This window comes from Rhinopithecus roxellana, chromosome 13 (genome assembly GCF_007565055.1).
Source record: "Rhinopithecus roxellana isolate Shanxi Qingling chromosome 13, ASM756505v1, whole genome shotgun sequence".
Classification (NCBI taxonomy): Eukaryota; Metazoa; Chordata; class Mammalia; order Primates; family Cercopithecidae; genus Rhinopithecus; species Rhinopithecus roxellana.
The window spans coordinates 19933243-19958349 of record NC_044561.1 but is presented as its reverse complement, the minus strand read 5'-3'; the positions used below and the strand labels follow the sequence as shown (position 1 = coordinate 19958349).

At 48.6% G+C, this 25107-nt stretch overlaps 1 protein-coding gene across 1 annotated transcript; it reads right to left on the bottom strand.

The window, feature by feature from the left end:
• Positions 1–4378: 4378 nt before the first annotated feature.
• LOC104666758 (ret finger protein-like 3) lies at positions 4379–24056 on the bottom strand. The gene is given in 6 exon segments (XM_030915300.1): positions 4379–4959; positions 6223–6367; positions 6602–6723; positions 20273–20345; positions 22090–22168; positions 23965–24056. Coding segments are annotated over 6 exon segments (1092 nt in total).
• Positions 24057–25107: the final 1051 nt, after the last annotated feature.

The window sequence follows — 25107 nt, the reverse complement described above, 5'->3', positions numbered from 1 at the left end:
GGGCACACACTTCCGGAGCACTCAGAGCAAACACAGCCGTAGTGGTTTGTCATTTTAGGAGAATCTTGATTCCACTCCTGCAATAATAGACTTGACTGGAAAGGGGAAGGACAGAAACATTCCTCTGAATGTAGAACCCAAAATCTGAAAACAGATGTTAGTGATCTAGAGTCGGACTTAAAAAAAACAGTAGGATGAACAGTGGTATTTTATGAGAGGACTTTCATAGGGCTCACGAGAGAGAATCAATGGCATTTTCACTAGTGAAGGATTGGGAGAAGAGGCAGAGCCACTGGGTTAATGGAAGGGACATCTGGAGACAGAGGGAAAAGGGGGATCAGAGTAAACCTGAAAGAGAGTCCTGGGGCAGAGGTTTCCAGGCTGTGGCTCTGGAGGGGCCTTTTTTTTTAAAAAAAAGACAGAGTCTTGCTCTGTCTCCCAGGCTGGAGTGCAGTGGTGCGATCTCAGCTCACTGCAAGCTCCACCCCCTAGGGTCACGCCATTCTCCTGCCTCAGCCTCTTGAGTAGCTGGGACTACAGGCGCCTGCCACCAGGCCCGGCTGATTTTTTGTATTTTTAGTACAGACAGGGTTTCACCGTGTTAACCAGGATGGTCTCCATCTCCTGACCTTGTGATCCGCCCACCTCGGCCTCCCAAAGTGCTGGGATTACAGGCATGAGCCACTGCACCCGGCCAGAGGGGTCTTTCTGAGAGGAGATAGGACTGTCCCTTGCCACAGCAAGGTCAAAGAATGAATGTGGAGTTTGTAAAATAGAAAGTGATCTTTGATGAGGAAAGAATGAGCTGATAAGGGGCACATGCCATGCTGGTGCATGTGCTGCCCATTCTTAGCCACATCTTGTTCCAGGTGGCTCAGATCAGCAGTCAAGGAGAAAGTGGGAGTGGCAGACTAAAGTCATTAAACCACCAAAGCACCAGCCCAGATGGCCACTTTTTCAGTTAATTCGCATTAGGTACTTATTGAGGTTTGATAAGTAGGAGAGAAGTTGTTGCTTGCAGAAGCAGCGTGTGATAGATGTTTTGCATAAGGCCTGAGCAGTCTTGGAGACAGGCAGACACTGGCCCCTCACTGTGGTCACCGGAGGAAACAGTTACTGAGAGACAGCTGACAGGGTGAAGGGAGTGGGGGAGGAAGGCCATGCATTTGTGCTTCCAAAGGTCCCACAGATGACATCCTTTAAAAGAAACTGTGTCGTATTTGGGGTGGAAGATTTGAAAGGCAGAGGAAAACAATGCTTTATAATTAGGGACCTGTCTTCATCTCAGGCAACTCTTCCTGAGCAGGAACTCTTGTCTTTCCACACACCTTGGAATAAAAGGATTGGAGAAAGAGAGTGAAGGGGTCCCTCTGATCAGTGATCTGGGGCATGATACAGAGGTCTCAGTTGTTCAGGAATCTCTGTCTCTAGGAAACCAAATTCATTTCCCCCCCAGATCCTTCACTCATTGGAATGGGATTCTGCAAATCACTCACCATCTCTAAGTGATACTCAGTGCCCTCCACTGGAAAATCTGAGCGGCGGCCCCTCCTCTGCCCACCCTGCCGGGCTGATGTGGGAATTCCAGGAGACAATAGCAGATGTCCTCCAGAAGTTGTAAGGCATCACACCCACGTAAAAGATGAACAGGGAGCTGCCCTCCACTGGCCTGGAGCCACCCAAACCGCCTCTCCGTGTTCAGCCACTACTAAGTGTCCAGCTTATTCCTTCTGGCATTTAGTAAACCCTTACATATCACTACTGAAATTCTGATTCTCTTTCTTAATATTCTCCTGCATGTAGTGATTTTTCTAGCCCCACACTGTGACATTAATAAGTAGGCCCTATGAACGTTTTAACATGACAGTGCAGAGATCTGAGGACCGAGGGATTGCGTGACCTTTCCTCGTGTCTCTAGTGGGACTGGGGTCCAGGCCCCCACTACACCAGCCCTCTGCCTTTCTGTATTGCCTCATCTATGTGAAGGCATCGCCCACGCAGTCTTTCTAATCCACGTATAAAGTGCTCACTGAACTCCATGATCTTCCTGAGACCCAACTTTGATTCACATGACCCTGTTTGGAAGCCAGTAAACAATGGCATCAGAAGTTAGAACTCAGAACCAGTGATCGCAATTCTCCCTCTGGTCTTTCTGTCAGTAACATATCAGTGGCTCTCTGCATTGCAAAAAGATTAACCAGGATCTTCTCTGATAGAGATTGTAAGAAGATACAGCGTCTACACCAAGAGGCACATGACACAACCTGGACTCTGGGCAAACCACCGGGTGCACCTACATGAAGGTACAGTGGAAATTTATTAAGTTGATTTAAGAATAACAATTGTGGGTTATATTCAGTGTCCCATATGTTAGAAGAAGCTACAGAGGAGGTTAAGCCATATGTTCAAATGTGCCAAAATTTTTATTTGCCTAGTCAAGAAGTATTGCTGAAATCACAAAATTAAATATACATTTAAACGTCAATTTTGGTTCACATTTAATAGTAAGACAATCTTTCAAGCTAATGTCTAGACATTACTCAATTGTTGAACATTATTGTGAAGAGATCTCCCTGAAACAGTGGAGCTATAATTTTATATTTCTTTAACCAAGAGAGTTTTAGATTGACATAAAAATCGAGCATGTAATACACAAAGTTCCCGTATCATTCCATTCTCTCACCCTACCTTATAATCCCACCTAGTATTCCCATCTTACATTACTGTGTTACATTTGCTAAAATTAGTGGGCAAATATTGATACTTTAGTATCTAAAGTCTACCATTCACAGTGTTTTTTCCTGTTTTACATTTCTATGAATTTTGAAATATTTACTATGTTGTTTACCATTTTGATCTCATAAAGAATACTCTCACGGCTCCAAAAATTCCCTCTTCTTTACTTATGAATCTGTCCTCGTCTCCAGCAACCTTGCCAACTACTGATATTTTTACCATCCCCTTTGTTTTGCCTTTTCCAGAATGTCATATAGTTGGAGTCACTTATTAGGTTGGTGCAAAAGTCATTGCGGTTTCCCCATTCTTTAAATGGCAAAAACCACAATTACTTTTGCACCAACCTAATATTATGTATCTTTTTCAGCTGAACTTATTTTACTCATCGATATACTTAGTCACCCTGCTCTGCTGCCTTTCTGTACGGTCTCATCTACGTGAAGCCATGCCCTCACAGTCTTTCTGATACATGCCATTGTCTTTTCTATGCCTTGATGGAGAACTCCTTTAAATCACAGAATAGTATTGTGTTTTACAGATGGTTACTTTTTCATTCACCTCTTGAACATCTCGCTTCTAGTTTGGGTGGTTAGAGAGAAAGCTGCTGTAAACATTCCTGTGCAGGCTTTGTGTGGACATAACTTTTCATCTCAACTGAGTACATACCTGAGAGCACAATTTTTGGATTATATTGTGAAAATGTGTTGGGATTCATAAGAATCTGGTGGATTTCATAAGAGAAATCATTTGGTTCTGGTGTTGTCTTTTTTGGAATGTTCTTAATATTAATTCACTTAATAGGCAGAGGCTGTTCAGATTGTGTATGTTCCTAGTGTGACCCAGGGAAGATTATGTCTCTCAAGGAATTGATACATTTCACCTAAGTTATCAAACTGTGGCAATAGAGTCATTCATAGCAGTCCCAGATTATCCTTTTAATGCTCAACAGTTTGGTAGACATGGCCCCTCTTTTATTTCTGATATTAGTAATGTGTGTTATCTTTTTTTGCTTTGTTAGCCTGCACAGAGATTAATTATAACAATTACAATTAATAATTACAATAACTAATTGGGGGAATTATCATTGTTAATGTAGATGAACGCACATCCAGGAAAATCTTGGCCACACTGAGCAATGATGGCGACAACTTGTCTTTTCAGTTCTGGATAGGACAGAGGCATTTATCCAGCTCTCTGTTCAAATACACACACATGCACCACACATGCACACACACACGCACACACACACTCATGCTTTTACTGTGAATAAAATCTAGTGCACTCCTATCATTTGGAAAATCACATGATCCATTAGGTGATATCCAAATGTTTATTTGCCTCATAACTTCTATAATTTAAACATTAATTTGAACTTACAGAAATAAAATAAAACATTTGGAAATTGATCCCAAAATACAGGACATTTCTATAGGAAACAAGATGTGAACATAAGACTCAATGGGTTGGATGGTGGCAATAATACTTAGAATTCAATAATCTAAACAAATTAGATTAAATACAGATTATAGAAATGTCCCATATTTTTCTCCTATGACTTTGTATAATGCTTTTACCAAGTAGAAAGTTCCTAAGTCTACCCACCCTAGTAATTTTTTGACCCTGTTTTCTTTGCAGTGGGGGCCTATCTGGCCTCCCCAGGATGGACCGGAGCATCAATAGTGCCTGAGTTCATCACAGGACAGCTACTCAAGACACCCTGATCACCATTAGGTGGAATTGAAGGAGTCAAAAACGGGTGCAGTAGCTCCTCAGCAGAGACTCTCCTGAATGTATAGACATGGGAACCACCTTTCGCATCAAAAAAGGAAACGTTCTGCATGCCCATATCCAGAAAAATCCCCACTCACTGTAACTTGCAGTCTACGAAGAGGAAAGTCGGCGGCACCGTGCTGGCAGAGAGGCGGCCTCCAGTCCTCAAACTCACAGTCCAGAATCCACGCTCTGTGGTCAGCTGGATCCTCCTTTTGCGGTGAACAGATTCGCTGCAGACTCCCAGGTCCCATTCTGTACTTGTTCCCACATCCACCTCCCAGTAGTGGCGGCCACAGGTAAAGCAAGGGGAGCCCAGGACACAAATGGACAAGTCAAATCTCTGGGCAAGGTCTTGCCGATTCTGTCTGATGCGCCCACTTCGGACGCTCCTGAGGTCGTCAGAAATGAGGAGGAAGTTGTTGGCTGTGTTGGCATCCAAGGTCATATCCACTGTGAAAAGGAAAAACAGTTGCTCAGCAAATGGACAGAAGCCAACCCCCATGCCTCTCCTTTATTTCCAGGACCCAAATATCTCTTGACTTTAGTTTAATTCTGTTTCTTCCTCCAAAATCAAAACTTTTCATGAGAAATCTTCCCTATTTCAAATTCTCATAGGTATGCTTTGTGGCAATATGTGACTCTATTCGCAGTAGCAATTCTTATTTTACTTTATGTCATGTGTTTGCTTCATTGAACTTTTCTTCATTTAGAGTGGAGGGTCTCTGAAGGCAGACACCATGACCCCCTTTCTACCACCTTGATGCAGGAACAAATAAATAATAATTAAGACAATGCAAGTGGTCAATATTAAATATGTTTCTGCTTCCACATGTTATTACTCCAATTCAGTATATAGAGCGTGATTCCAGGCTTTTGTTATTTTCCATGTTTGTAAGTAAATTAACTGTGCCCAGTTCTGACAGCAGATAGAATATCTCTGCAGCTGACAATGTGATGACAGAAGTGCCGGTCCTGGACATTAGGAGGCTCCAAGGCCAGGAGGAGGAGGGGGCCTTAGATGAAAGAATGTTTTCCATCCTACATGGGAGGTGAGACCTTAAGCAAAGCAATGGTAAATTTTGGAGCCAGGAGAAAGGTCTTTGAAAGTTGTTTGTCATAACCGACTGATTGCAGAGAATAAGGGCAGCAAATACAAAGGTCAATAATTTAAGGCACTGGGTATGTGGTTGACAGGTGAAGCCGCCGGTTCTCATGGAGGAGGCAGTGTGATCTGGCCTAGAGAAAATTAATTGTCCAGAGCATTCTGAAAACATTTCTACAAAACATATTATCCTTCAAGTCAAAAGGCTGATACGATCACTAATACAGGTTTCACAGATTACAGTAAGACTTGCGGGGATTGATTGCTGTTTAATGGTGAATTAGGGAATGGACATGGACAGGGAAGGAGGAAGATGGTTCCAAACATGACTTGGACAGGGTGAATGTGTCCTCCCTATTTCTGCAGAGAGACAGTCAGGTATTGGTAGGTGGAGAAGTAGAGATCATGAGTGTCAGGGCAGAAGCTACCAGTGTCGGGGACATCATAGGGGCCCACCACCATTTATAAGTGTAATTCTTTGCTCAGGCTGACCGTAACCTCTTCATTTAAATGTCCCTTTTCTCCAGAGTTATGGAGACTTTTAGTATTTTCTGTAGCCAGGACCACTGAGCATTTCCTCTAAATTTCATTCCTTGGACTCCAGTCTGCACCCAACGGCCCAGTGGGCCCTCTCAAGGGCCAGGATGGGGCCCACATCTGGCAACCCTGAGAGAGGCTGCGGGATATGGACCTGAGCGAGCTCTGCACCAAGGAGGGGCCCCCACCAATGCCATTCAGGAAGGAGTGACTCTGGTGCTAAAAGAAGAGAGAAGACGCTCTTAGGGTAGGGAGGTGTTGGTCTGTGGTCAGCGATTGGGGGCTGAGGCCCCCAGGTCCCAACCCTACCTTGCTCCAAAGGCCAAGCAGGCAGGATCTGAAGAATCTGGGGGTTTTCCTTCTGCCCCCGCCTCACCTGGGCTGAGTGACAGAGTCAGACTAGACAGTACTGCCCACAGCCCTGGTGCCTGCTGCACAGGCTGGGAAGAGTACCCTGCATCCGCTTGTGTGCTCAGCTGGGGACTCCAGGCTCCGTGTGCGAGTGATGTGGGCAGGGGAGCTGGACAGAGCAGCCCCAGTGCCCACACTGGCAAGGGCGTCCCCCTCTGGATGAGCTGTGGGGACCAGATCATCCGTTGCTGGGAAGGCCCTGTCCAAGCTTCTGCTTTCCTGCTATCTCAGCTCAGGGGTAAGTGGCATTTAACAGTCCCACAGAGACAGCCCTGGGGCCACTGTGGGCTGCTGTAATCTCCAGAGCTGAGTTCCACGAGATGGGTGGCGGGGAGGCTCCCTTAGGAGGAGATGTCAGCAGGTGAGGGTTGATGTGGGCTGGGAAGACCGAGGCAGGGAGCTTCATGTGAACCCCACAAGTTTGAGGCCCCTGGGAAGGCACCTGAGGCTTCTGGAGACTCAAGTCAGGGGAACCAATTTGTGCTCTTGATCCCTGTCCACACCTGGTGCTGTGCTGAAGGCTCGGGCCATATCCCAACAGCGGTGGGAAGGAGGCCTTCTTCTCAGGAGACCTCAGATTAGCATTCCCAGGAGAGGAATCTGGGGTCACAGGGAGTCATGTCTGGGGCAGCCAGCTTGACATATCATCCAGCTTCGTGCCCCTTGGCCACTTCCCTGCCACCAGACCTCAGGGAGGGCTCAGCAGGAGGAGCTCTTTCATTACTTGCCATTTTCATTTGTGTTCCCTTCCATTTACATGATCTGTTCTGTTGTGGTGGTGTGGTGTGTTGCTCTTTTTTCTTTTTCTTTTTTTTTTTGAGACAGAGTCTCACTCTGTCGCCCAGGCTGGAGTGCAGTGGTGCAATCTCCACTCACTGCAAGCTCTGCCTCCCGGGTTCAAGCCATTCTCCTGCCTCAGCCTCCCATGTAGCTGGGACTACAGGCGCCCGCTTCCACGCCCGGCTAATTTTTGTATTTTTTTTTAGTAGAGACGGGGTTTCACCGTGTTAGCCAGGATGGTCTCGATCTCCTGACCTCGTGATCCGCCCGTCTCAGCCTCCCAAAGTGCTGGGATTACAGGCGTGAGCCACCGCGCCTGGCTTTCTTTTCTTTTTTCTTTCTAAAATATTGCTTATTTATAGTTTTAAAATTTGTTTTGTGCAGGCCGGGTGCGGTGGCTCACGCCTGTAATCCCAGCACTTTGGGAGGCCGAGACCGGCGAATCACGAGGTCAGATCGAGACCATCCTGACTAACTTGATGAAACCCTGTCTCTACTAAAAATACAAAAACTAGCCAGGCGAGGTGGCGGGTGCCTGTAGTCCCAGCTACTCAGGAGGCTGAGGCAGGAGAATGGCGTAAACCCGGGAGGCAGAGCTTGCAGTGAGTGGAGATGGCGCCCCTGCACTCCAGCCTGGGCAACAGAGCGAGACTCTGTCTCAAAAAAAAAAAAAAAAAAAAAAAAAAATTTGTTTTGTAATACATGTCCAAAATTAGGGGGCGCAGTGGGATTTTTTCCTGTTTGTATACACTGAGGAATGATGAAATCAGGGTGTTCCTCACATCTGTTCCCATATCTAGTTTTTATTTCTATGTGTTGTGAACCTTCATTGTCCTTCTTTCTAGCTCTACTGAAAAAGAAGCTGCCATATTGGTACCACCAGTCACCCTGCTGTGGAGAAGCCTCAGAATTCATCCCTTCCCTGGAACTGCAGCTCTGCACCCATTACCAATGACTACCCCTTCCCTCTCCTCCCTGCTGCCTCTGCTAACCACTATTGTACCTTCACCTTCAATTAGATACTTTGTTTTAGCTTCCACATGGTTTAGATGATACAGTGTTTGTCTTTCTCTGCCTAGCTGACTCACTTTATGACTTCCAGGATCATCCCGGGTTGCTGTAAATGACATCAAGCCATGAATTTTTAAGGGTGAGGCATATTTCACTGTGTCTGTGTGCTGAGGTTCCTTCATTGCTCTGTCAGTTGATGGACAGGTTAGGTTGGTTTCATACCTTGGCTCTGGGAGTAGTGCTTCCCTAAACCTGGGAGGGCAGCTATCGCTTCAGTATACTGATTTCATTTTCATGAAGTGTGTACTCACTATTGAAATTTCTAGATAAAATGGTAGTTTCTTCAATATACTGATTTCATTTTCATGAAGCATATACTCACTATTGGAATTTCTAGATGAAATGGTAGTTTCGTTTTTGGTTATATTCTAATTACAGTATGTGGTATCTGATGGTGATTTTTATTTACAGTTTTGAGATGATTAATGATGTTAAGAACCAATTTTTTTTACCTGGTAGTGGATTTTTTTTTAACCTGTTACTGGATTTAATATCACTTTCTTTTCTATGACATGAGGCCCCAATTCACCCCACAGGCAAAGCTGGTCTGTCAAGAGCCCAGACAGAGGAACACAGAACAGAGCAAGTCTGGGGGACCCACATGCACCTGGCAGACAGACAGAGGAGTCTCAAGAGGTCACCATTTCAATGCCCTGCCTCTGGGGTCAGAGGTGAAGGGGTCACAGTGACCAGCTGAGGCATACAGAGGTTTAAATAGGGAGAGGAGAGGTCAGCCTCTCAGAACCAAGGTCCAGAAGGAAACCCAGGCCACAGGCTGTGAGAAGTCACAGAAAAAGATCAAAACCAGCAGGAAAAAAAAAAAAAAAAAAAAAAAAAACCACTTGACAAGAGCAGGGAAGGAAGGGTAAAAAGCGACTCGCCTAGGACAGTCAGCTTGGTCTGTCTGCTGAACTTCAAACACTGTGACATAGGCTCATATAAAAACTACTCCCTAGGACCCCCATGCCCCCCTCCCCAACCCCCAGCAGCAGCTGTGATGCAGGAAAGCTGAACCACTGACTCCGGCGGGCATTTGCTCGGCAGAGTGTCCACACCCCTGCCTGCCCTTCTCAGGCTGAGATGAGACAGTCAACCCCACACACGCAATGACGGGACATCTGGAAATGCAGAGGCCCAAGCATGTCAGGGTCAGGTTTTCCCTTTGTGGCCCAGGAATGGGAATGGGCTCCTGGGAGGGCGTTTGCTTCCCTAAGGAGGGAAGTGGCATAGAAGGGGACAGGGATTCTCTGTACTATAGGGTTGTTGCAACCCTGATCTCTTGGTGTGACCACAAAGTAAGAGCAGGGAGGCATCCTCAGGTGTCCCCAATGCCCCAGAGAAGGGACAGCTTGTCCCAGAGTCTCAGCAGCCATGGGAAGGTCCAGTCTGACCACAACCATAGCTCCAGGGTTCTCCCTTCCATCCTCCCTGGTGTTGTCTTAGTTTGCGATGGGTCTGGCCAGGTGTTAGTAAGAAATTCCAGCCTCAACCTCCAGGGAGAAGTTGGAAGCAAGACTCTGTCACCCTCGCAAGGTCTCGTGTCCATTTTGAGTGTCTGACCCAAAAGGGCTGTGTGAGTAGCAGCCCAAGTGTGATCTCTAAATCCCGCTTCCCACTTTAAGGAACCAGTGCACTCGGGGTTAATGGGCAACTTTAGATATGAAGCAGGAGAAAGTTGCAGCCAGGACAGATTGTGAATAGACAACAGAAAGTCCAGGCCTACTGGGTTCTCTCAGGAGGATCCTGGGGCTACCAGAAGAGGAATAGTGGGTCATTGTCATCAGAATCAAGGAGGGCATAAGATCTGCCTGGCCTGAGCAAGATGCCATGCGGGGCTCCAGGCTACAGTGGAGTATGGAGGGAAGGAGTGACCAGGTAATGAAGGGCCTCTTTGGATGATGCCTCAGATAGATGAGAGCCTCTCCTGGAGGTTGCAAATTGAACATGAGATAAAAAATAATGAGATGGAACAGGATTTCTAATTGACAATATTTATTGAGGGTTACTTGGATGCAGGGAGAAGGGCTGGATGCCTTGGGGTGAGAGAGGAGACCCCTGCCCTGGGATCCTGCAGCTCCCAGGTCCCTGTGGATGGGGTGAGGGTCGGGGGCCTGAGTGCATTCTGCAGGGGCCACTGTCAACTCCACAGTGGTCCCTTCATGTGTGACCTGGCAGCTGTAGCTTCTGTGGGACCACCATTGGTCAGGTATCAGACTCAGGTAGCTGCTGGCTGTGTACTTCCTGTTGTTCTATTTGGAGGGCTTGATGGTCTCCACGCCCTGGGTGATGGCGGTGCCGTCTGCCTTTCAGGCCACCATCACGGCACCTGAGGAGAAGTCACTGATGAGACACAGCAGTGTGACTTTGTTGCCTTGGAGCTCCTCAGAGGAGGGCAGAAACAGAGTGGCTGTGTAGAGGGCCTTCTGCTATCCTGTGGGGTGTGTAGAGTGTCCTGCACTGGAACTGGGAGACCTGGCCCTGAATCCCTCAGAACAGAGGAGTCAGGTCACAAATCTCCCCAGCATAGACCACACCAGAGGATCTAGGGGTCTAAATAGGGAGAGGAGTTTCTTGATAGCATTTCTGTGTCATTTTAGTGACTGGTTGTGCGTGGTGTGGTTCTTGGACTTGGCCATGTCTGCACCTTCGGGAGCCGTGCCTCCTGAAGCACCTGGAACCTGAAGGAAAAAAAAATCCTGACTCAACTCCTGGCTTTACATTTCAACCCCTTACCCAAAATGCAAGACTTTCACCCAAATGAAGCCCTGTTGAAGGCTTGGGAGTCCAAATTTGTCTCTGTCTCCCCCCGACTTTACTCTGTAGCTGCCTTGTGGGGAGACTTCCCTGTGGTCGGGCGACCACCCTGAATGACCAGTAGCCACCTTGACTCCCAACTAACCTGGAATGCGGAATGTTCCTAGCCAACTGCCCACATGACAGTTGGACTCAGATTGAGATTCGCCTTCAACTGACCAAACCAGGGTGCTGGGCAGTTAAGATCCCTTAACTGAAGAAGTGGCCTGTGGGGTTGGTGCTTGGGCAGCTCAGGGAGTGAAGCCTACAAGCTGCCAGGCTCTCAGTGCCTATTGACCAGAACAGCTGCTCGAACAGCCTGGACTCAGGCCTGGCTGAGAAGGGGTAGTAACTGCCCCAGCTCTGAGTGGGCTGCTCCCTGCTCCGGCGCTTCCTACCAAGACTCAGGCCCTACTCTATAAACCACAACAATGACTCCAATCTCCTGATGGTTTCAGGTCCTCAGCACCTTCAGTGGAGAAGCTGGCAGCGGTTGATATCTGAGGTTCCCCCTGCTGTTGCTCAGATGCTGATTGAGATGCTTTTGGGGATAGGCAGGAAGTTTCCTTGACCCCAGATCAATTTTTTGACATATCCTGGATTTGAATCTTTCATGATCTCTTGTGTCCATGAGCCATGAGCTTGAGAAAAATACATTCCAAGTAGAGACCTCTGTTGATAGGCTGCTGGCAGGAGACCATGGGCCCGTGTTCATCTTTCCCAGGTCACACTTGTGGTCACCAGCGGCCTAGGGAGAGACAGAGTCAAAGTTGGGCTTAGGAGGAGGGGTCCTGCAGTGTGGTCGGCACTTAAAATACACAATGGGCTGATTGCATGGGGATGTTACTCTAATGAGAGGAGGCAATTCAAGAAGGCAGTTGAGCTCAGTGACCCAGAGCAAAAGGAAGGTGCCTGATGGCCTGGGCTCAGATACCAGCTAGAAGCTGTGTGACCCTGGGAAAGTGACTTAACCTCTCTGTGCTCAGTTCCCTACCATGTGATATGGAGATGTTAATGGGGCCTGCCTATTAGCATTATGTTGTGAAACTTACTCTAAGCAGATCCAGATTAAGCCTGAATAAGAATGACCTCCTAAGTGCTACAGAAGTGTTCAAACATGAAATGTCTGGAGGAATGAGGCAGACATGTAGCAATGGCTGCCTCTAGAGAGGAAGCTTGGATGGCTACAAGTCATGCAATGTGGAAGGTCAGTTTCCAGCCTTTATATGGGCAGGATGCCTTATAGCCTTTCAAGAGGATCTGCTGTCATCTTGTGACCCTCACATGAACCCTGTGGGGTAGGCAGAGCTGGGCTGTAACTTACATTTTACAGTTGAGGGCACTGAAATTTGGAGGGTTGAAGTGACTTTCCCAGAGCCACAAAACTGAGGAGGGATGGGCCTGAGCTAAGAATTTATTTGATTTCCTGGAGATAGAGATCCCCAAGCCTAGAGTCCTCTAGATCATTCCCTGATCCCCTGAACCAGGGCTTGTCACTCCATTTCCCAAATCCTCTTGCTCTAAGATTACTTTGGGGAAAGGTGATGTCCTGCAGGAGGTGTCTGGCCCAGGTTTCTGCCTCAGTATTTTAATCTCTTGCCCAAAATATGATGCAACTGACCCCGAACAAAGGTCCCTTGAAGAACCAGGCTGTCTAAATCTGTGTCACTCCTCCCCCAGCACCTTCACACCGTGAGCTGCCTCAAGGTGGTTTCCAGTGCTCCCGCGACTACCCTGAGTGACTAGTGGCCTGCTTGACTCCCAGCTGGCTCAGAGATCAGGACTCACAAGCCAGACACATCCATAGGACACAGCCTCACAAAGAATAGCTTCACTGCAACTGACAAAGTTATGAGCTGTGAAGGTGAATTAACTGGGGAAGAGGCCTACTGGGCTGGTGCTTGGGTGACTCAGTGACAGAAACCTACAGGCTCTCAAGATTTTATGGACTAAAGGTCTGAGCAGCTGTCTGAGCAGCCCGGACTCGGGCCTGGCTGAAAAGGTATGGTAATGGCTGCTCCAACACAGAGCGGGCGCCTCCCTGCTCACGTCCTTCCTCACCAAAGCTCAGTCTCTACAAACTCCTCTTTCCTACCTAGACCCTGTGGGTGCAGGGGCAGTGTTCATCTCCTCTTAGAGGGATCTGTCCATTGCCATAGCCTAGAGACCCCCACCCCAGGATCCTTCCTGAGGACTACCCAGGGCTGCCTCCTATCTGTCACCAAATGTACACTCCACGAACCCAATGGCACTGGCCCTCCTCACCGCTCACCCCAGCAGCACCTAAACAGCCAGTGGTCCTGTCCTCATCAACCCCATGCAAATTCCACCATGAGATTTCAGTTGCTTGCTTTTCCAGCCATCTCTGAATCGAGACTCTGCTGAAGATTGGCATCAGATTTTGGTAGACACACTCAGGAGCCTTTGGCCTGAGATTCATTCCCCTTCCCCGCAGTGTTCATTGCTGAGGTGGTGTCAAGAGTCTCTTGATCTGTTAAAGGCAGCGTGGATGAGTCCCCGGACATCTACCCTCTGAAAGAGTATGTAGGAGACCTGGCATTCTTTCTACCTCAAACATTGGGTAGAAATCAGAGGAAATCAACCTGTGCCTAAAGTTGGCTTTGTGGCAAAAAAAAATTTTTGTTCTTGCTATATTTTGTCTTTAAATCGATGCTGATTTTACCTACGGTACGGTGCACAGATAGGAAGTGTACAGCCTTATGACTTCTGCAAACATGTCTGTTGCTAACTCCCAGTTCAACACACAGAATGTCAACAGCACCCTAGCAGTGTGCTGTGGGTGGGGATGGGAATCACACCTCACATCAGGTTTTAAGAAAGAAACTAGTTACTCCATGTATGTTCTGAGCACAAGACACATGATTAGCACAGAATGAGTGGGGCAGTATCCTCAGAAGGTGGGGGCCAGAGCAGGACAGCTGGGAGAAGCCAACAGAGGTGCGGGGTGCTTTCCATAAGGAAGTCTGAGGACAGGGCCAGGAAGCCAGGAGAAACTTACCGGGATCCCTGGGCTTCTACGGAAGGAAACACGACCACCGCACCAAGTGTAGTGCCCAGAACAGTCCGTCAAGGCCTGCCTTTGTTTAGGCTGCTTTTTATATTTATATATTTATTTTTTATATAAAATGTTGTAAAATAAAGCTACTAGTAAAGCCTCCAGCATTAAAAATAAATGTTTCTAAACACAATCCCAAATCTACCGCCTTTATCTTCCCACTTCCCCGTTTCTATTGGATTACAGCTCTCACCTCCAGTCTCACTAACCTGAAATTCCAACTCTGATGCACAGGCTTCTTAATTAGATGAGTTCAATGAAGAGACCCCATTCCAGCAGCTTCCCAAGAGTGCGTTCTGTGCAACTGGAAATGCTCTCTCTTTGCTGTTGAATATGGTGGCCAGCAGCACATAACTCTCTGGGGCACCGGAAATGTGGCCAGTGTGACTGATGAATGGAATGTCTCATTTTATTTTAATGAACTGCACTAATTAGTTATAAACAGCACCTCCAGGTAGGGACACTCCCATGCTGGGTAGTGCAGCTCTAGAGATACAAAGATGAGGAAGACATGACTCCCCTCCCCAGGTATTTCCTTGCAGAAAAGTTGGCGGTTCTGATCCAATCATTCATGTATGTGCGCTTTCTGGGCCGCTGCACAAGGGCCAGGCACTGTGTGAGGCCTGGCGACACAACAGTGAAGACAGCATGAGGGCCCAGAGGGATCCAGTGGGGGTAAGGGAGTGTACCTGCACACACACGGGAGGAGCAGACCCTGTCTAGACCGGATCAGAGCAGAGGCACACCCCTCACCTCCCCTGACCTGGGTCGGACCCTGGGAAAATACCTCTCCCAGTGTGAGGTCCCACAGTCTGGACAGGGTGAGGAGGGAACCTTTGCCCACTCAAGCTTGACTAGAGCCCAGCTAAAGGGTGTGTTCATGAGACCTTCATGGGGCCTAAGACGGGCTGCCCAGGGCCAAGTGCTATGATGAGAGGAAATGCAAGGGCACAGTTCCTGTCCTCACACTGCCCAGCCGTGGCCAGAATTCCTCTCCCCATAAGTGGCAGGACACAGTTTGGGCCTGAGGACTCCAAGACCATTTCAGAGAAACTCTTAAATGCATGTCCTCTAGGCCGTAAAAGGGAGGAACAGAGATGACCTGAGGTTCTGGGATCAGCCTCCCTCACTTTGCTGAGCCGGCCCTGCATGGGAGCTGGTGCCCACCCCCCTGCCCAACAGCTATAGTGAGTGCAGACGCCGTGGCCAGGTGATGCCACACAGCCTTCAGTTTTAATGTGCTTCTGAGCTGGACAATCCTTGGCTAGCACTGTCTGCACAAGGGCAGTTGACAGGCAACTTCCGAAAGCAGGTGAAAGAATGTGATCCCTGCCCAGGCCCAGGGAGATCGGGCCTGGGAACCTCTCTGTGTCTGGGCTGACCTTGAGGTTGTCCCTGCTGACCTATGTCCTCCCAGTGTGGCTCAGAGGACTGGAAACCTGATTCCTGCTCTCTGCCCTCATTAGCTTCCATGATGGGAAAAGCCTGGTTTGTCACAAAGGAGGATGAAGACCGCAGCCCCCAGCTCCTGTCACAGAGCTTCAGCAGGAAGGACCCCCTCTCCTGAGAAGTTTCGGAGATGTCCATGCTGAGCTCACTCAAGCCGCAAGAGCTACTCCTTGCTGTTTCCCACTTAGAAGGAGCAGAGAAATCACTGGACTCAGGATGATGATGTGATAAATATCCCGAGATTAAAATCCTGGGATTCATCTTCCCCCATCCTCATCCTTGCCTGGCCCAGGCAGTGTGTGACATCCATCTGCGACTCTATATTTTCTCCTCTAAAGGTCGAGCCCGGGGCCCTGAGCCCTGCTTTCTCCTGCAGAGCTCACTGGTGACTGTCTCTGGGTTCTTGGAGCCCTTGGTCTTGGTGTCACTCATTTTAGCATTTGGTCTCTCACCTCAGGTTTTTTTTCTCAAGCACCGCTGGGAAACCGTGTTCTAGAGAAGAAAAATTTCTAGGAGAATCTTGATATGAGAAGCATGTTTCTGTGGCAAAAAGTTACCCTTTTGCAATTGAGCGGTCTCATCTTTTTGTTTTGTGGGGAAAAATATTAAGAGCTCAATTGTAGGGCAATGGAATTCTATGAAAACACAAAGCATTTCACATGGTGTTTATGATCCCAAAGGTTCCTCAAGCCATAATTTGCCTCATTTTACCTTTGCTGAAGCCAGAATCCTGTTTCCTTGCAAAGGCCCTCAGAAGCCAACAGGAACCGATTTCACCCAGAAGGTTTGGCAGAAACTGGAGTAAGGATTCTTCTGTTGCACGGCCGTGTTTCTCTTTTCCCCACCTTGCAGTGCACAACCTACCATGTCCTCCTCCTCAGGAAGGGAGCCGTGTGCCCACCCTGATGCTCTATCCCTGAAGAAGCCCCTTGTCACGTTACATAGTGTGTGTTGTCCTGCCACACAGAAGCCATGGCTGCCATAGATGATGGGAGGCAGATTTTCCACATGGGCATGCGATTTCATATTCCTGGCAACATTTTCTTCAGTGAAACATTAGACCTCAGTTGAGAAGCTAAAGGAAAATGTACCTGACTCTGCCTGGAGACCCCTCCTTTCCCAGATTCCTGCTGGAATTCGTGGTGGTGGATGACTGCACTCGGGGCTCCCTGAAAAAGGAAGGAGCCCTGGCTAGGACTCGTTGCTTTTAACATGGGGTGAAAATTGATTTTGAGGCTTCCCGTAATAATAATGCTTTGGGGAATACGGAGAGAGGTACAGGAGTGAAGCATCCGTTTGGAAAATATCCCTTGAAATGCTAAAAGTTATCTGAGGGGACAGGGGCTCTGAGATTCCTCCAGTCTCTGTCCTGGAAAGTGCCCTAGGCCAGGAAACTCAGGAACAAGGATTAAAAATCCGAATGGATGCCAAAGTCATAGTAGAAGTCTAGGATCTCTCCCAGGAAGTAAAGGTGGGAAGAAAGCGCATGGGATTGGGAATCACAGGGTGAATCTAAAAGGGACTCCCTTTCCATTTGCTGGATGCGCAACTCTGCATAAGTTGTCCACATTCTCAAGCCTCTTTTTTCTCATAAGTCACCTAAGGAGTTACGGATTCTCTTCTACGATCAATCAAACTTCCACAAGAAACAGTCAGGGCCTACTTGGAAGTGAAATTATTATGAATGGAAGTTGTTGAGCCAGTAATAGGAATCCTGGCACACAGCTTTTCTTCTAGAACGCTGTGAACATTTTCCTGGATGGTGACAGTATTTTTTTCCCTTGTTTATTGACATATACTTGTGTCAACGACAAGAGTCTCACTCTGTAAAATATTCAAGGAAGTTTATTCTGAGCCAAATATGAGTGACCAAGGCCCATGACACAGCCCGAGGAGGTCCTGAGAACGTGTATCCAAGATGGTTGGGTTATAGCTTTATTTTATTCATTTTAGGAGGATAGAAGTTATAGGCAGATATCAAACCAATACCCATAAGGTATACATTGATTTGGTCCAGAAAGGCAGGACAGCTTAAAGTAGGGGCTTCCAGGTCATAGATGGATTCAAAGATTTTCTCATTGGCAATTGGTTGAAAGAGCTATTATCTAAAGACCTGGAATCAATAGAAAGGAATGTCGGGGTTAACATAAGGGCTCATGGAGATCATGATTATTGTGCTGCTGAAGCCTCCAGATAGCAGGCTTCAGAGAGAATAGATGATAAATGTGTCTGATCAAACTTAAAAAGGTGCAACACTCTTAAACTCTTCTGGGTTAGGAAAAGACCTGGAAAGGGAAGGGGAATCTCTATAGGATGTAGATTTTCCCTGCAAGAGACAGCGTTGCCAGGGCCGTTTTTAAATATGTCAGATAAATACATTTTGGAATACTTAGATTGCTTTCAGGACCTGTTGTCTGTCATGTGATGCTATAGTAGTGTCAGGTTGGAATTTAGTATCTTATTGCTACAAAGAGTCTGTTTTTCAGTCTTAAGATTTATGTTTTAATAGTAATGCCGGTCAGTTGTGCCTGATTCCAAAGGGAGGAGGGTAAAATGAGGCACCTCTGACCCCCATCCCCAATCCCATCATGTGTCCGGAGCCCTGAGGCCTGGAATTAGCCAACCTCGGTTGCCTGATCTCCGCAAAGCGGAGACAAGATGGCACATTTCCGGGTTCTTCATTAACAACATTTCCCGCGCGCGCCTAAACCTTTCCCGCGCGCGCCTAAACTTTTCCCGCGCGCACCTAAACTGTTCCTGCGCGCGCCAACCTTTCCCGCGCGCGCGCCAACTTTTTCCGCGCCCAGGAAGATATGCAGCCTACAGCGCAGGCGCAATTCCGTGCCCGGGAAAAATACCAATTAACGGCGCATGCGCAACTGTAATTTGCGAAAACCCGGCCCCCCCCCCCCCCCCCCCCCCCCCGTCACCGCCCCGGCCCAACCGCTTCCCCTGCCAGCCTATATAAGGCATTGCACCGCCACCATTAAACGAGACTTGATCAGGCTATTTGTCTTGTCTCCATTTCTCGTGTTTTCTTGTCTCCTCCATTCCCACTCCCCCTTCCAGGGTCCGTGTCAACTGCCCCGCAGGTTGGGACAATCATGTCTTGAATTAATTTTTCAGGTTTACTGTTGAATGTCCTTGGCCAAGAAGGGGAATCTCTTCAGTCAGTTGAGAGGCTTAGAATTTTATTTTTGCTTTATACTTGACATACAATAAACTGCACATACTTAAAAGTGTACAATTTGATAAATTTTGTCATACATCCTGAAGTGTAATAATGAATATAGCCAGTCTGTGTCTTCAGTTCTTGTCACAAGATTTTGAAACCCCTTGAAATTTCCTGCATAAGATTGCCTTTGTTATGCCAATGAGGGGGCTCAGTGTGGGCCCTGGACAGCTTATGGATGAGAGTGAAAGACCAACCACGTTATGAAAGGGTTGTTTGGGCCAACCAACCTCCAGGAAGGTGGGGGTGGGGACTAGAGACTGACTCCAGTCATATAGCCAAGTCTTTAATCAATCATGTCTACTTACAATGAAACTCCAATAAAAACCCTGAACACCAAAGCTCAGTGGAACTCCCAGGTTTGTGAACAATTGATGGGCTGAAGGGAAGACACCCTGTGACTCCCAGGAGAAAGGGTGTGGAAGCTATGCTTCTAGGACCCTGCTCCCCGCCACCTTCCCCCCTTACACCTTGCCCTAGGTGGGTCCTTTATAAGCAAATAGTAAATGTAGTGCTTTCCTAAGTTCTGTGAGGTATTTCTAGTGAATTATTGAGTCTTAGGGTGGCAGTGTTGGTAATCTCTGAATTCATAGTGGCCTGCACATCCGTAAAGTGCAGCTGGTATCTCAAGTAAGGGCAGTCAGGTGGAAGGTTTTGTCCTGGACTTGTAGGATCAGATACAGACTGTGTGGTGATCATCAGAACTGAATTGTAGTACACCCAGCTAGAAGACAGATATGCACAAGGGAGCAATGGTGAAGGGATTATTAATGGAGGAAGCTGACACTTGCAGGTTTGCTGTGTAAGGGAGATATAACTCTAGGGGAAACACAGACATGCACACAATCACACCACTTAAATTCACATATAGACACACCCCACTGTCCATGCACGCAAACATGGCATTGAGAGGGAACACAACTGCTTGTCAAAACATGAACATAGTGCTGTGCCTAGAAAATATTTTTTTCCTGTCACACCACCAATCCTCATTCCCCTCAGAAAACTAGAGTCAGGGTGGCTCTCTAGACTAAAGTCAGAAAGAAAGACCCCTCAGGCATATCATCTAGATTTTCCTCAGCAAAATCTGGTCCAGTGACTTTACCAGAATACGCATGATTTTTCTTTTCTTTTGTGTGTGTGTTTTGTTTTTTCTTCTGAGACTACCTGCAATTACAGAAAAACAAACACTGTGAGAATCAGCTCATACTCTGTACTGTTTGTGCAGGCCTTCTTGGTGGCTTTGTAAAAACAAGATGGGAAATGGTGGTCAAGTCAAGGGAATATAAAAGCAAGAGCAGAGAAAACCTACCTGTGCCAAAGGACACACGCTTTTTCTGGGGGATGTTTCTCTCACATCTATTTTGGTTGGCAAATGCAAAAATCTGAACCCAAGGGGAAAAATTGCAACTGAGGAAAAGGCCCCCATCAACAGCTTAGAACCTGACACTCCCAGATGTGAGTGTCCTCTTGCATTAGGGATCAGTTGGTAAGAGACTCTCCTTCCAGCCCCAAGAGGAAACTGTCACTAACATCTGTAATGTACATGATCGAGTTTTCATATCTGAATTCAACTGATAAAGAAAAAAAGATAAAGCAACACTGCTGTCTCAGACAAAGAAAGGCAATCTTAACTTGGCATTAGATGAAAAGTCATGCTGAACTTTAGTAAACCTTTCTGTTGAAGAAACCCTTTGCAGGTTTGATGCTGAACATGCTGAACATCAAACACTGTGACAGGCTCACGGACTGTTGAAATGATGGAATCCTCAGAGGGACACAGGGCATTTGCTCGGCAGAGTGTCCACACCCCTGCCTGCCCTTCTGTAGCTGAGATGGGAGAGTTGCCCTCACACACGTAAATGACAGGACATCTGGAAATGCAGAGGCCCAAGGAAGTTCGTGTCTGGATCAGATTTTCCCTTTGACTGTGGCCCAGGAATGGGAATGGGCTCCTGGGAGGGCGTTTGCTTCCCTAAGGAGTGGCATGGAAAGGAACAGGAATTCTCTACACTACAGGGTTATTGCAACCCTGATCTCTTGGTGTGACCACAAAGTAAGAGCAGGGAGGCATCCTCAGGTGTCCCCAATGCCCCAGAGAAGGGGCAACTTGTCCCAGAGTCTCAGCAGCCATGGGAAGGTCCAATCTGGCCACAACACAGCTCCAGGGTTCTCCCTTCCATCCTCCCTGGTGTTGTCTTAGTTTGGGATGGGTCTGGCCAGGTGTTAGTAAGAAAGTCCAGCCTCAACCTCCAGGGAGAAGTTGGAAGCAAGCTCCTATCGCCCTCTCTGGGTCTCGTGTCCCTTTTGGGTGTGTTCGGGGTGTCTGACTCAAAAGGGCTGTGTTAGTAGCACCCCGAGTGTGATCTCTAAATCCCACTTGCCAATTTAAGGAACCGGTCCACTTGGGGTTAATGACCAACTTCAGGCATGAAGCAGGAGAAAGATGCGCCCAGGACAGAATGTGAACAGAGTGCAGAAAGCCAGGTCTACTGGGTTCTCTCAGGAGGATCCTGGGGCCACCAGAAGAGGCACGGTGGGACACTGTCATCAGAATCAGGGGCGGGGTGGGGGGGGATTGCAAGATCTGCCTGGCCTGAGCAAGATGCCATGCGGGGCTCCAGGCTACAGTGGAGTATGGAGGGAAGGGGTGACCAGGTGAGGAAGGGCCTCTTTGGATGATGTCTCAGATAGATGAGAGCCTCTCCTGGAGGTTGCAAATTGAACATGAGATAAAAAATAATGAGATGGAACAGGATTTCTAATTGACAATATTTATTGAGGGTTACTTGGATGCAGGGAGAGGGGCTGGATGCCTTGGAATGAGAGAGGAGACCCCTGCCCTAGGATCCTGCAGCTCCAGGACCCTATGGATGGGGTGAGGGTCAGGGGCCTGAGCACATTTTGCAGGGGTCTCTGTCAACTTCACAGTGCTCCTTTTATGCGTGACCTGGCAGCTGTAGCTTCTGTGGGACCTCCACTGGCCAGGCTCAAATAGCTGCTGCCTGCATACTTGTTGTTGTTCTATTTGGAGGGTTTTGTAGTTTCCATGCCCTGGGTGATGGGGGTGCTGTCTGCCTTCCAGGCCACCATCACAGCACCTGAGGAGAAGTCACTGATGAGACACACCAGTGTGACCTTGTTGTCTTGGACCTTGTTGTCTTGGAGGGCAGAAACAGAGTGACTGTGTGGGTGGCCTTCGGCTATCCTGTGGGGCGTAGGAGGGACAGGACATGAGAGGCTGAGCTTCCATGGAGGGAGCCCTGACCTCAGTGTGTGGCAGGGGTCAGGTCCCCGGTTCCAGTGCAGGACACTTCAGATGTGGGTCACAATGTCCCTGAGGAGGGTGCCTCAGAGTGTTCCTGAAACAAATCTGCCAGTCCTGAGAACTCCAGAGCCTGGCCCCTGCCTGTTTGGAGACCCTCCTAGGCCTTGACCTGTCACACACACAGGGGACCTTCAGTCGTCTGCCCCTGCCACCTCCTCACATCCTGGCAGGGAATCTGGGATCTCTTTGCCCCCCGATCTCCTAGATCCTCTGCTGTGGTCTATGCTGGGCATATCTGTGACCTGACTCCTCCGTTCTGAGGGATTCAGGCCTTTGCCCTTCAGGTCTCTTTTACCCAAATCTGGGTCCTGGAGCCTCCCTATGGAGTAAAGGCCTTGGAGGACCAGAGAGTTTGTCCTGGACTTCTCTTACTCTACAGGGTCTTTTCTGCTGTCCTCTCCCTGCTGCTCTCCAGCTACCTGGTCATAGGACAGGGGTCTACACTATGTACCCTGCCCCTTGTCCCCTCTGGGATTCTCATGTGGAAGGGAGCGTGTCCTGCAGACTCAGGAGCCCTGTCCTTAGATGACCCTTCCTGCAGCCTCCTGGAGTTCAGGGCCTTCCCCTCCCTCCTCCCTTCTGCAGGGTTCCTGGCTCAAGGCCTTGTCACATGGGGGCGCTGAGCCACATGAGTGAGGGAGGGAGTAGGGCCTGGTGAGTTGGGGTCTAGGGTAGCTGAGTCTCGTGAAAGCCTGTTCTTGCCTGTAGCCCTCAAGTCACATTCACCCTGCCTTGACCTAGTGTGACTTGGCCCCAATTCCTAACGGAATAGGATTCTGACACAGCCTCCGTCAGACCACCAATGGATGCCCATTCTGTGATGGGGATGGCACCTTTCTCATTCGACCCAGTCCACCTGAGTCCTAACTTCACACAGGCTGGCCATGATGGCTCCAGCCATAACCATACACTAACTGTACCCTGCACCCTGTCTTTAGAATTGGATACTCTTCAAGGTTAAGATCTCAGCCCCATGCTCTGTCCCTGGCCTGGCTGGTGTCAACCCTGAGCCTGATCCATTTAATCACAGTGGATCACCTGTGTGCCTTAGCCTCACCCCACATCCCAGCACTAGCGACATGAACACCAGTGTCTTGAAGGAGCATTCTAGGGCTTGCTAAGTTGGTTGGGACAGTGAATAGAATTATTGACTTTAAAGGTTATATAAAATTAACTGTTTTCCAAATGCAGGACTTGCCAGTAGCTTTTATAGCTAATGTGCATTTTAAAACTGAAAACGACACGGAAGCATTCCCTTTTCCAGCCTTTTCATGCCCCTTGGTGATGGTACAACCATGGACCCCTCACCAAATAAATGGTCCTCTAACCGAGTTCATGGATGCGACTGGGAGGTTCAGCCCTGTTCCTGGTCTGGTTATGGCCTGGGCTCAAGGGTTTTCTGCCTCTAGCCCACAGCAGGGTTCCTGAAACCCTCCTCATTTTTCCCTGATGCCCCTCTCAGGGCCACTATTGTATCCTCACTAGACTCCACATCCTTCCCAGGTGAGCAAGAACCGCACCCCAGGACCCACTGTCCAGGGAAAACTCCCTACTGCTCAGGCATCAGGCTCAGTTAGCTGTTGGCTGGGTACTTCTCTGACACGTCATCCCACTCTGAACCTTCCCTCCTCCTCAGCAGCCTCCACCTCCTCGGTGGCCTCTCCCGGGGCCAGCACCTCTGTGACTCCCCAGACATCTGCTCCTCCACCTCGATTGCCTTTGCTGGGGCCACTGTGGGGCCCTGCTGTGCCTCCAGGCCACAGACCATATCGAAAATAGTCAAGGACAGAAGAAATAGGCAAAGGTCAGGGAACAGGCAGGCCACGGCACAGGAGGGAAGCCCTTGTAGGGACTCATATCTCATCCTCCTCGAGTGCAGTATGAAGACCCACAGGCTCCCTCCTAATACAAAGGGACAGTCCTCAGCGCCTGGCCAGGGAATGCCTCCAACCCTCCTCAGAAAAACAGAGAGTGGGGTGAGGGGCATGGGGAGCACCGTGGGATCAGTATGGAGCCGCTGAGCCCTCAAGTGGGTGATGGAGGTGGTGTCACAGCTGCACAGGCCTCCCTGGGGAGCTGCAGCAATGCCACCCTCGCCTGTCTCCATAGGCCCAGGGCAGGTGGTCGCTGATCCTCTGAGTATGTCCCCTGCATCCCCTTGATCAGGAGGACAGAAGCAGCCCCTTCAGTCATGGAAATAAACACCACTCTTTTTGGCAACATTTTGAGGAATGTCTTCTCAAGGCAGCTCCCAGTTTCATAGCCTGGTCCGTAGTAAGGCTCGCCCTGGAACCTCACATGCACATTCCTGGGGAGGCCCAGGAGAAAAGCACAGGAAGGTCTCCATCACTTCTCTAGGCCACGTTAGGGAAAATGCTTAACTGTGGGGCTTGAACATTCCTGAGATGTCCCTGTAGCACATGCTGGCCTTCCCGTTGGGGCCTGCTCACCTTGGGTCAGCACTCTGGTCAACTCCCAGAAATGGTTTCCCCTGGATGAGGAGGGGACAACCCCTTTGTTCAGCGTTTTTCAGTTCACCCACACCCTTGTCTCCATTCTCAAAAGCCCATTTTATCACACCATTATCAGCTTCTGGGACCTAAGAGGCTGCTGGTGGGAGTGGGGCAGCGGGGAGCCGGTCTGGAAAAGGCAACTAGTCGTTCAACTGCAGCCCAAAGGCACAACTGCCACCCCAGAGAGCCAAGGCTGGACAAGGGCAGTGGGACAGCCAGTAGCTAGGAGCTCACTGTGGAGGGAGCCTGCTTGTGTTGAGACCCCAGCTCCACCCTGTTTATCTACAGAGCCTGGACAAGTTAACT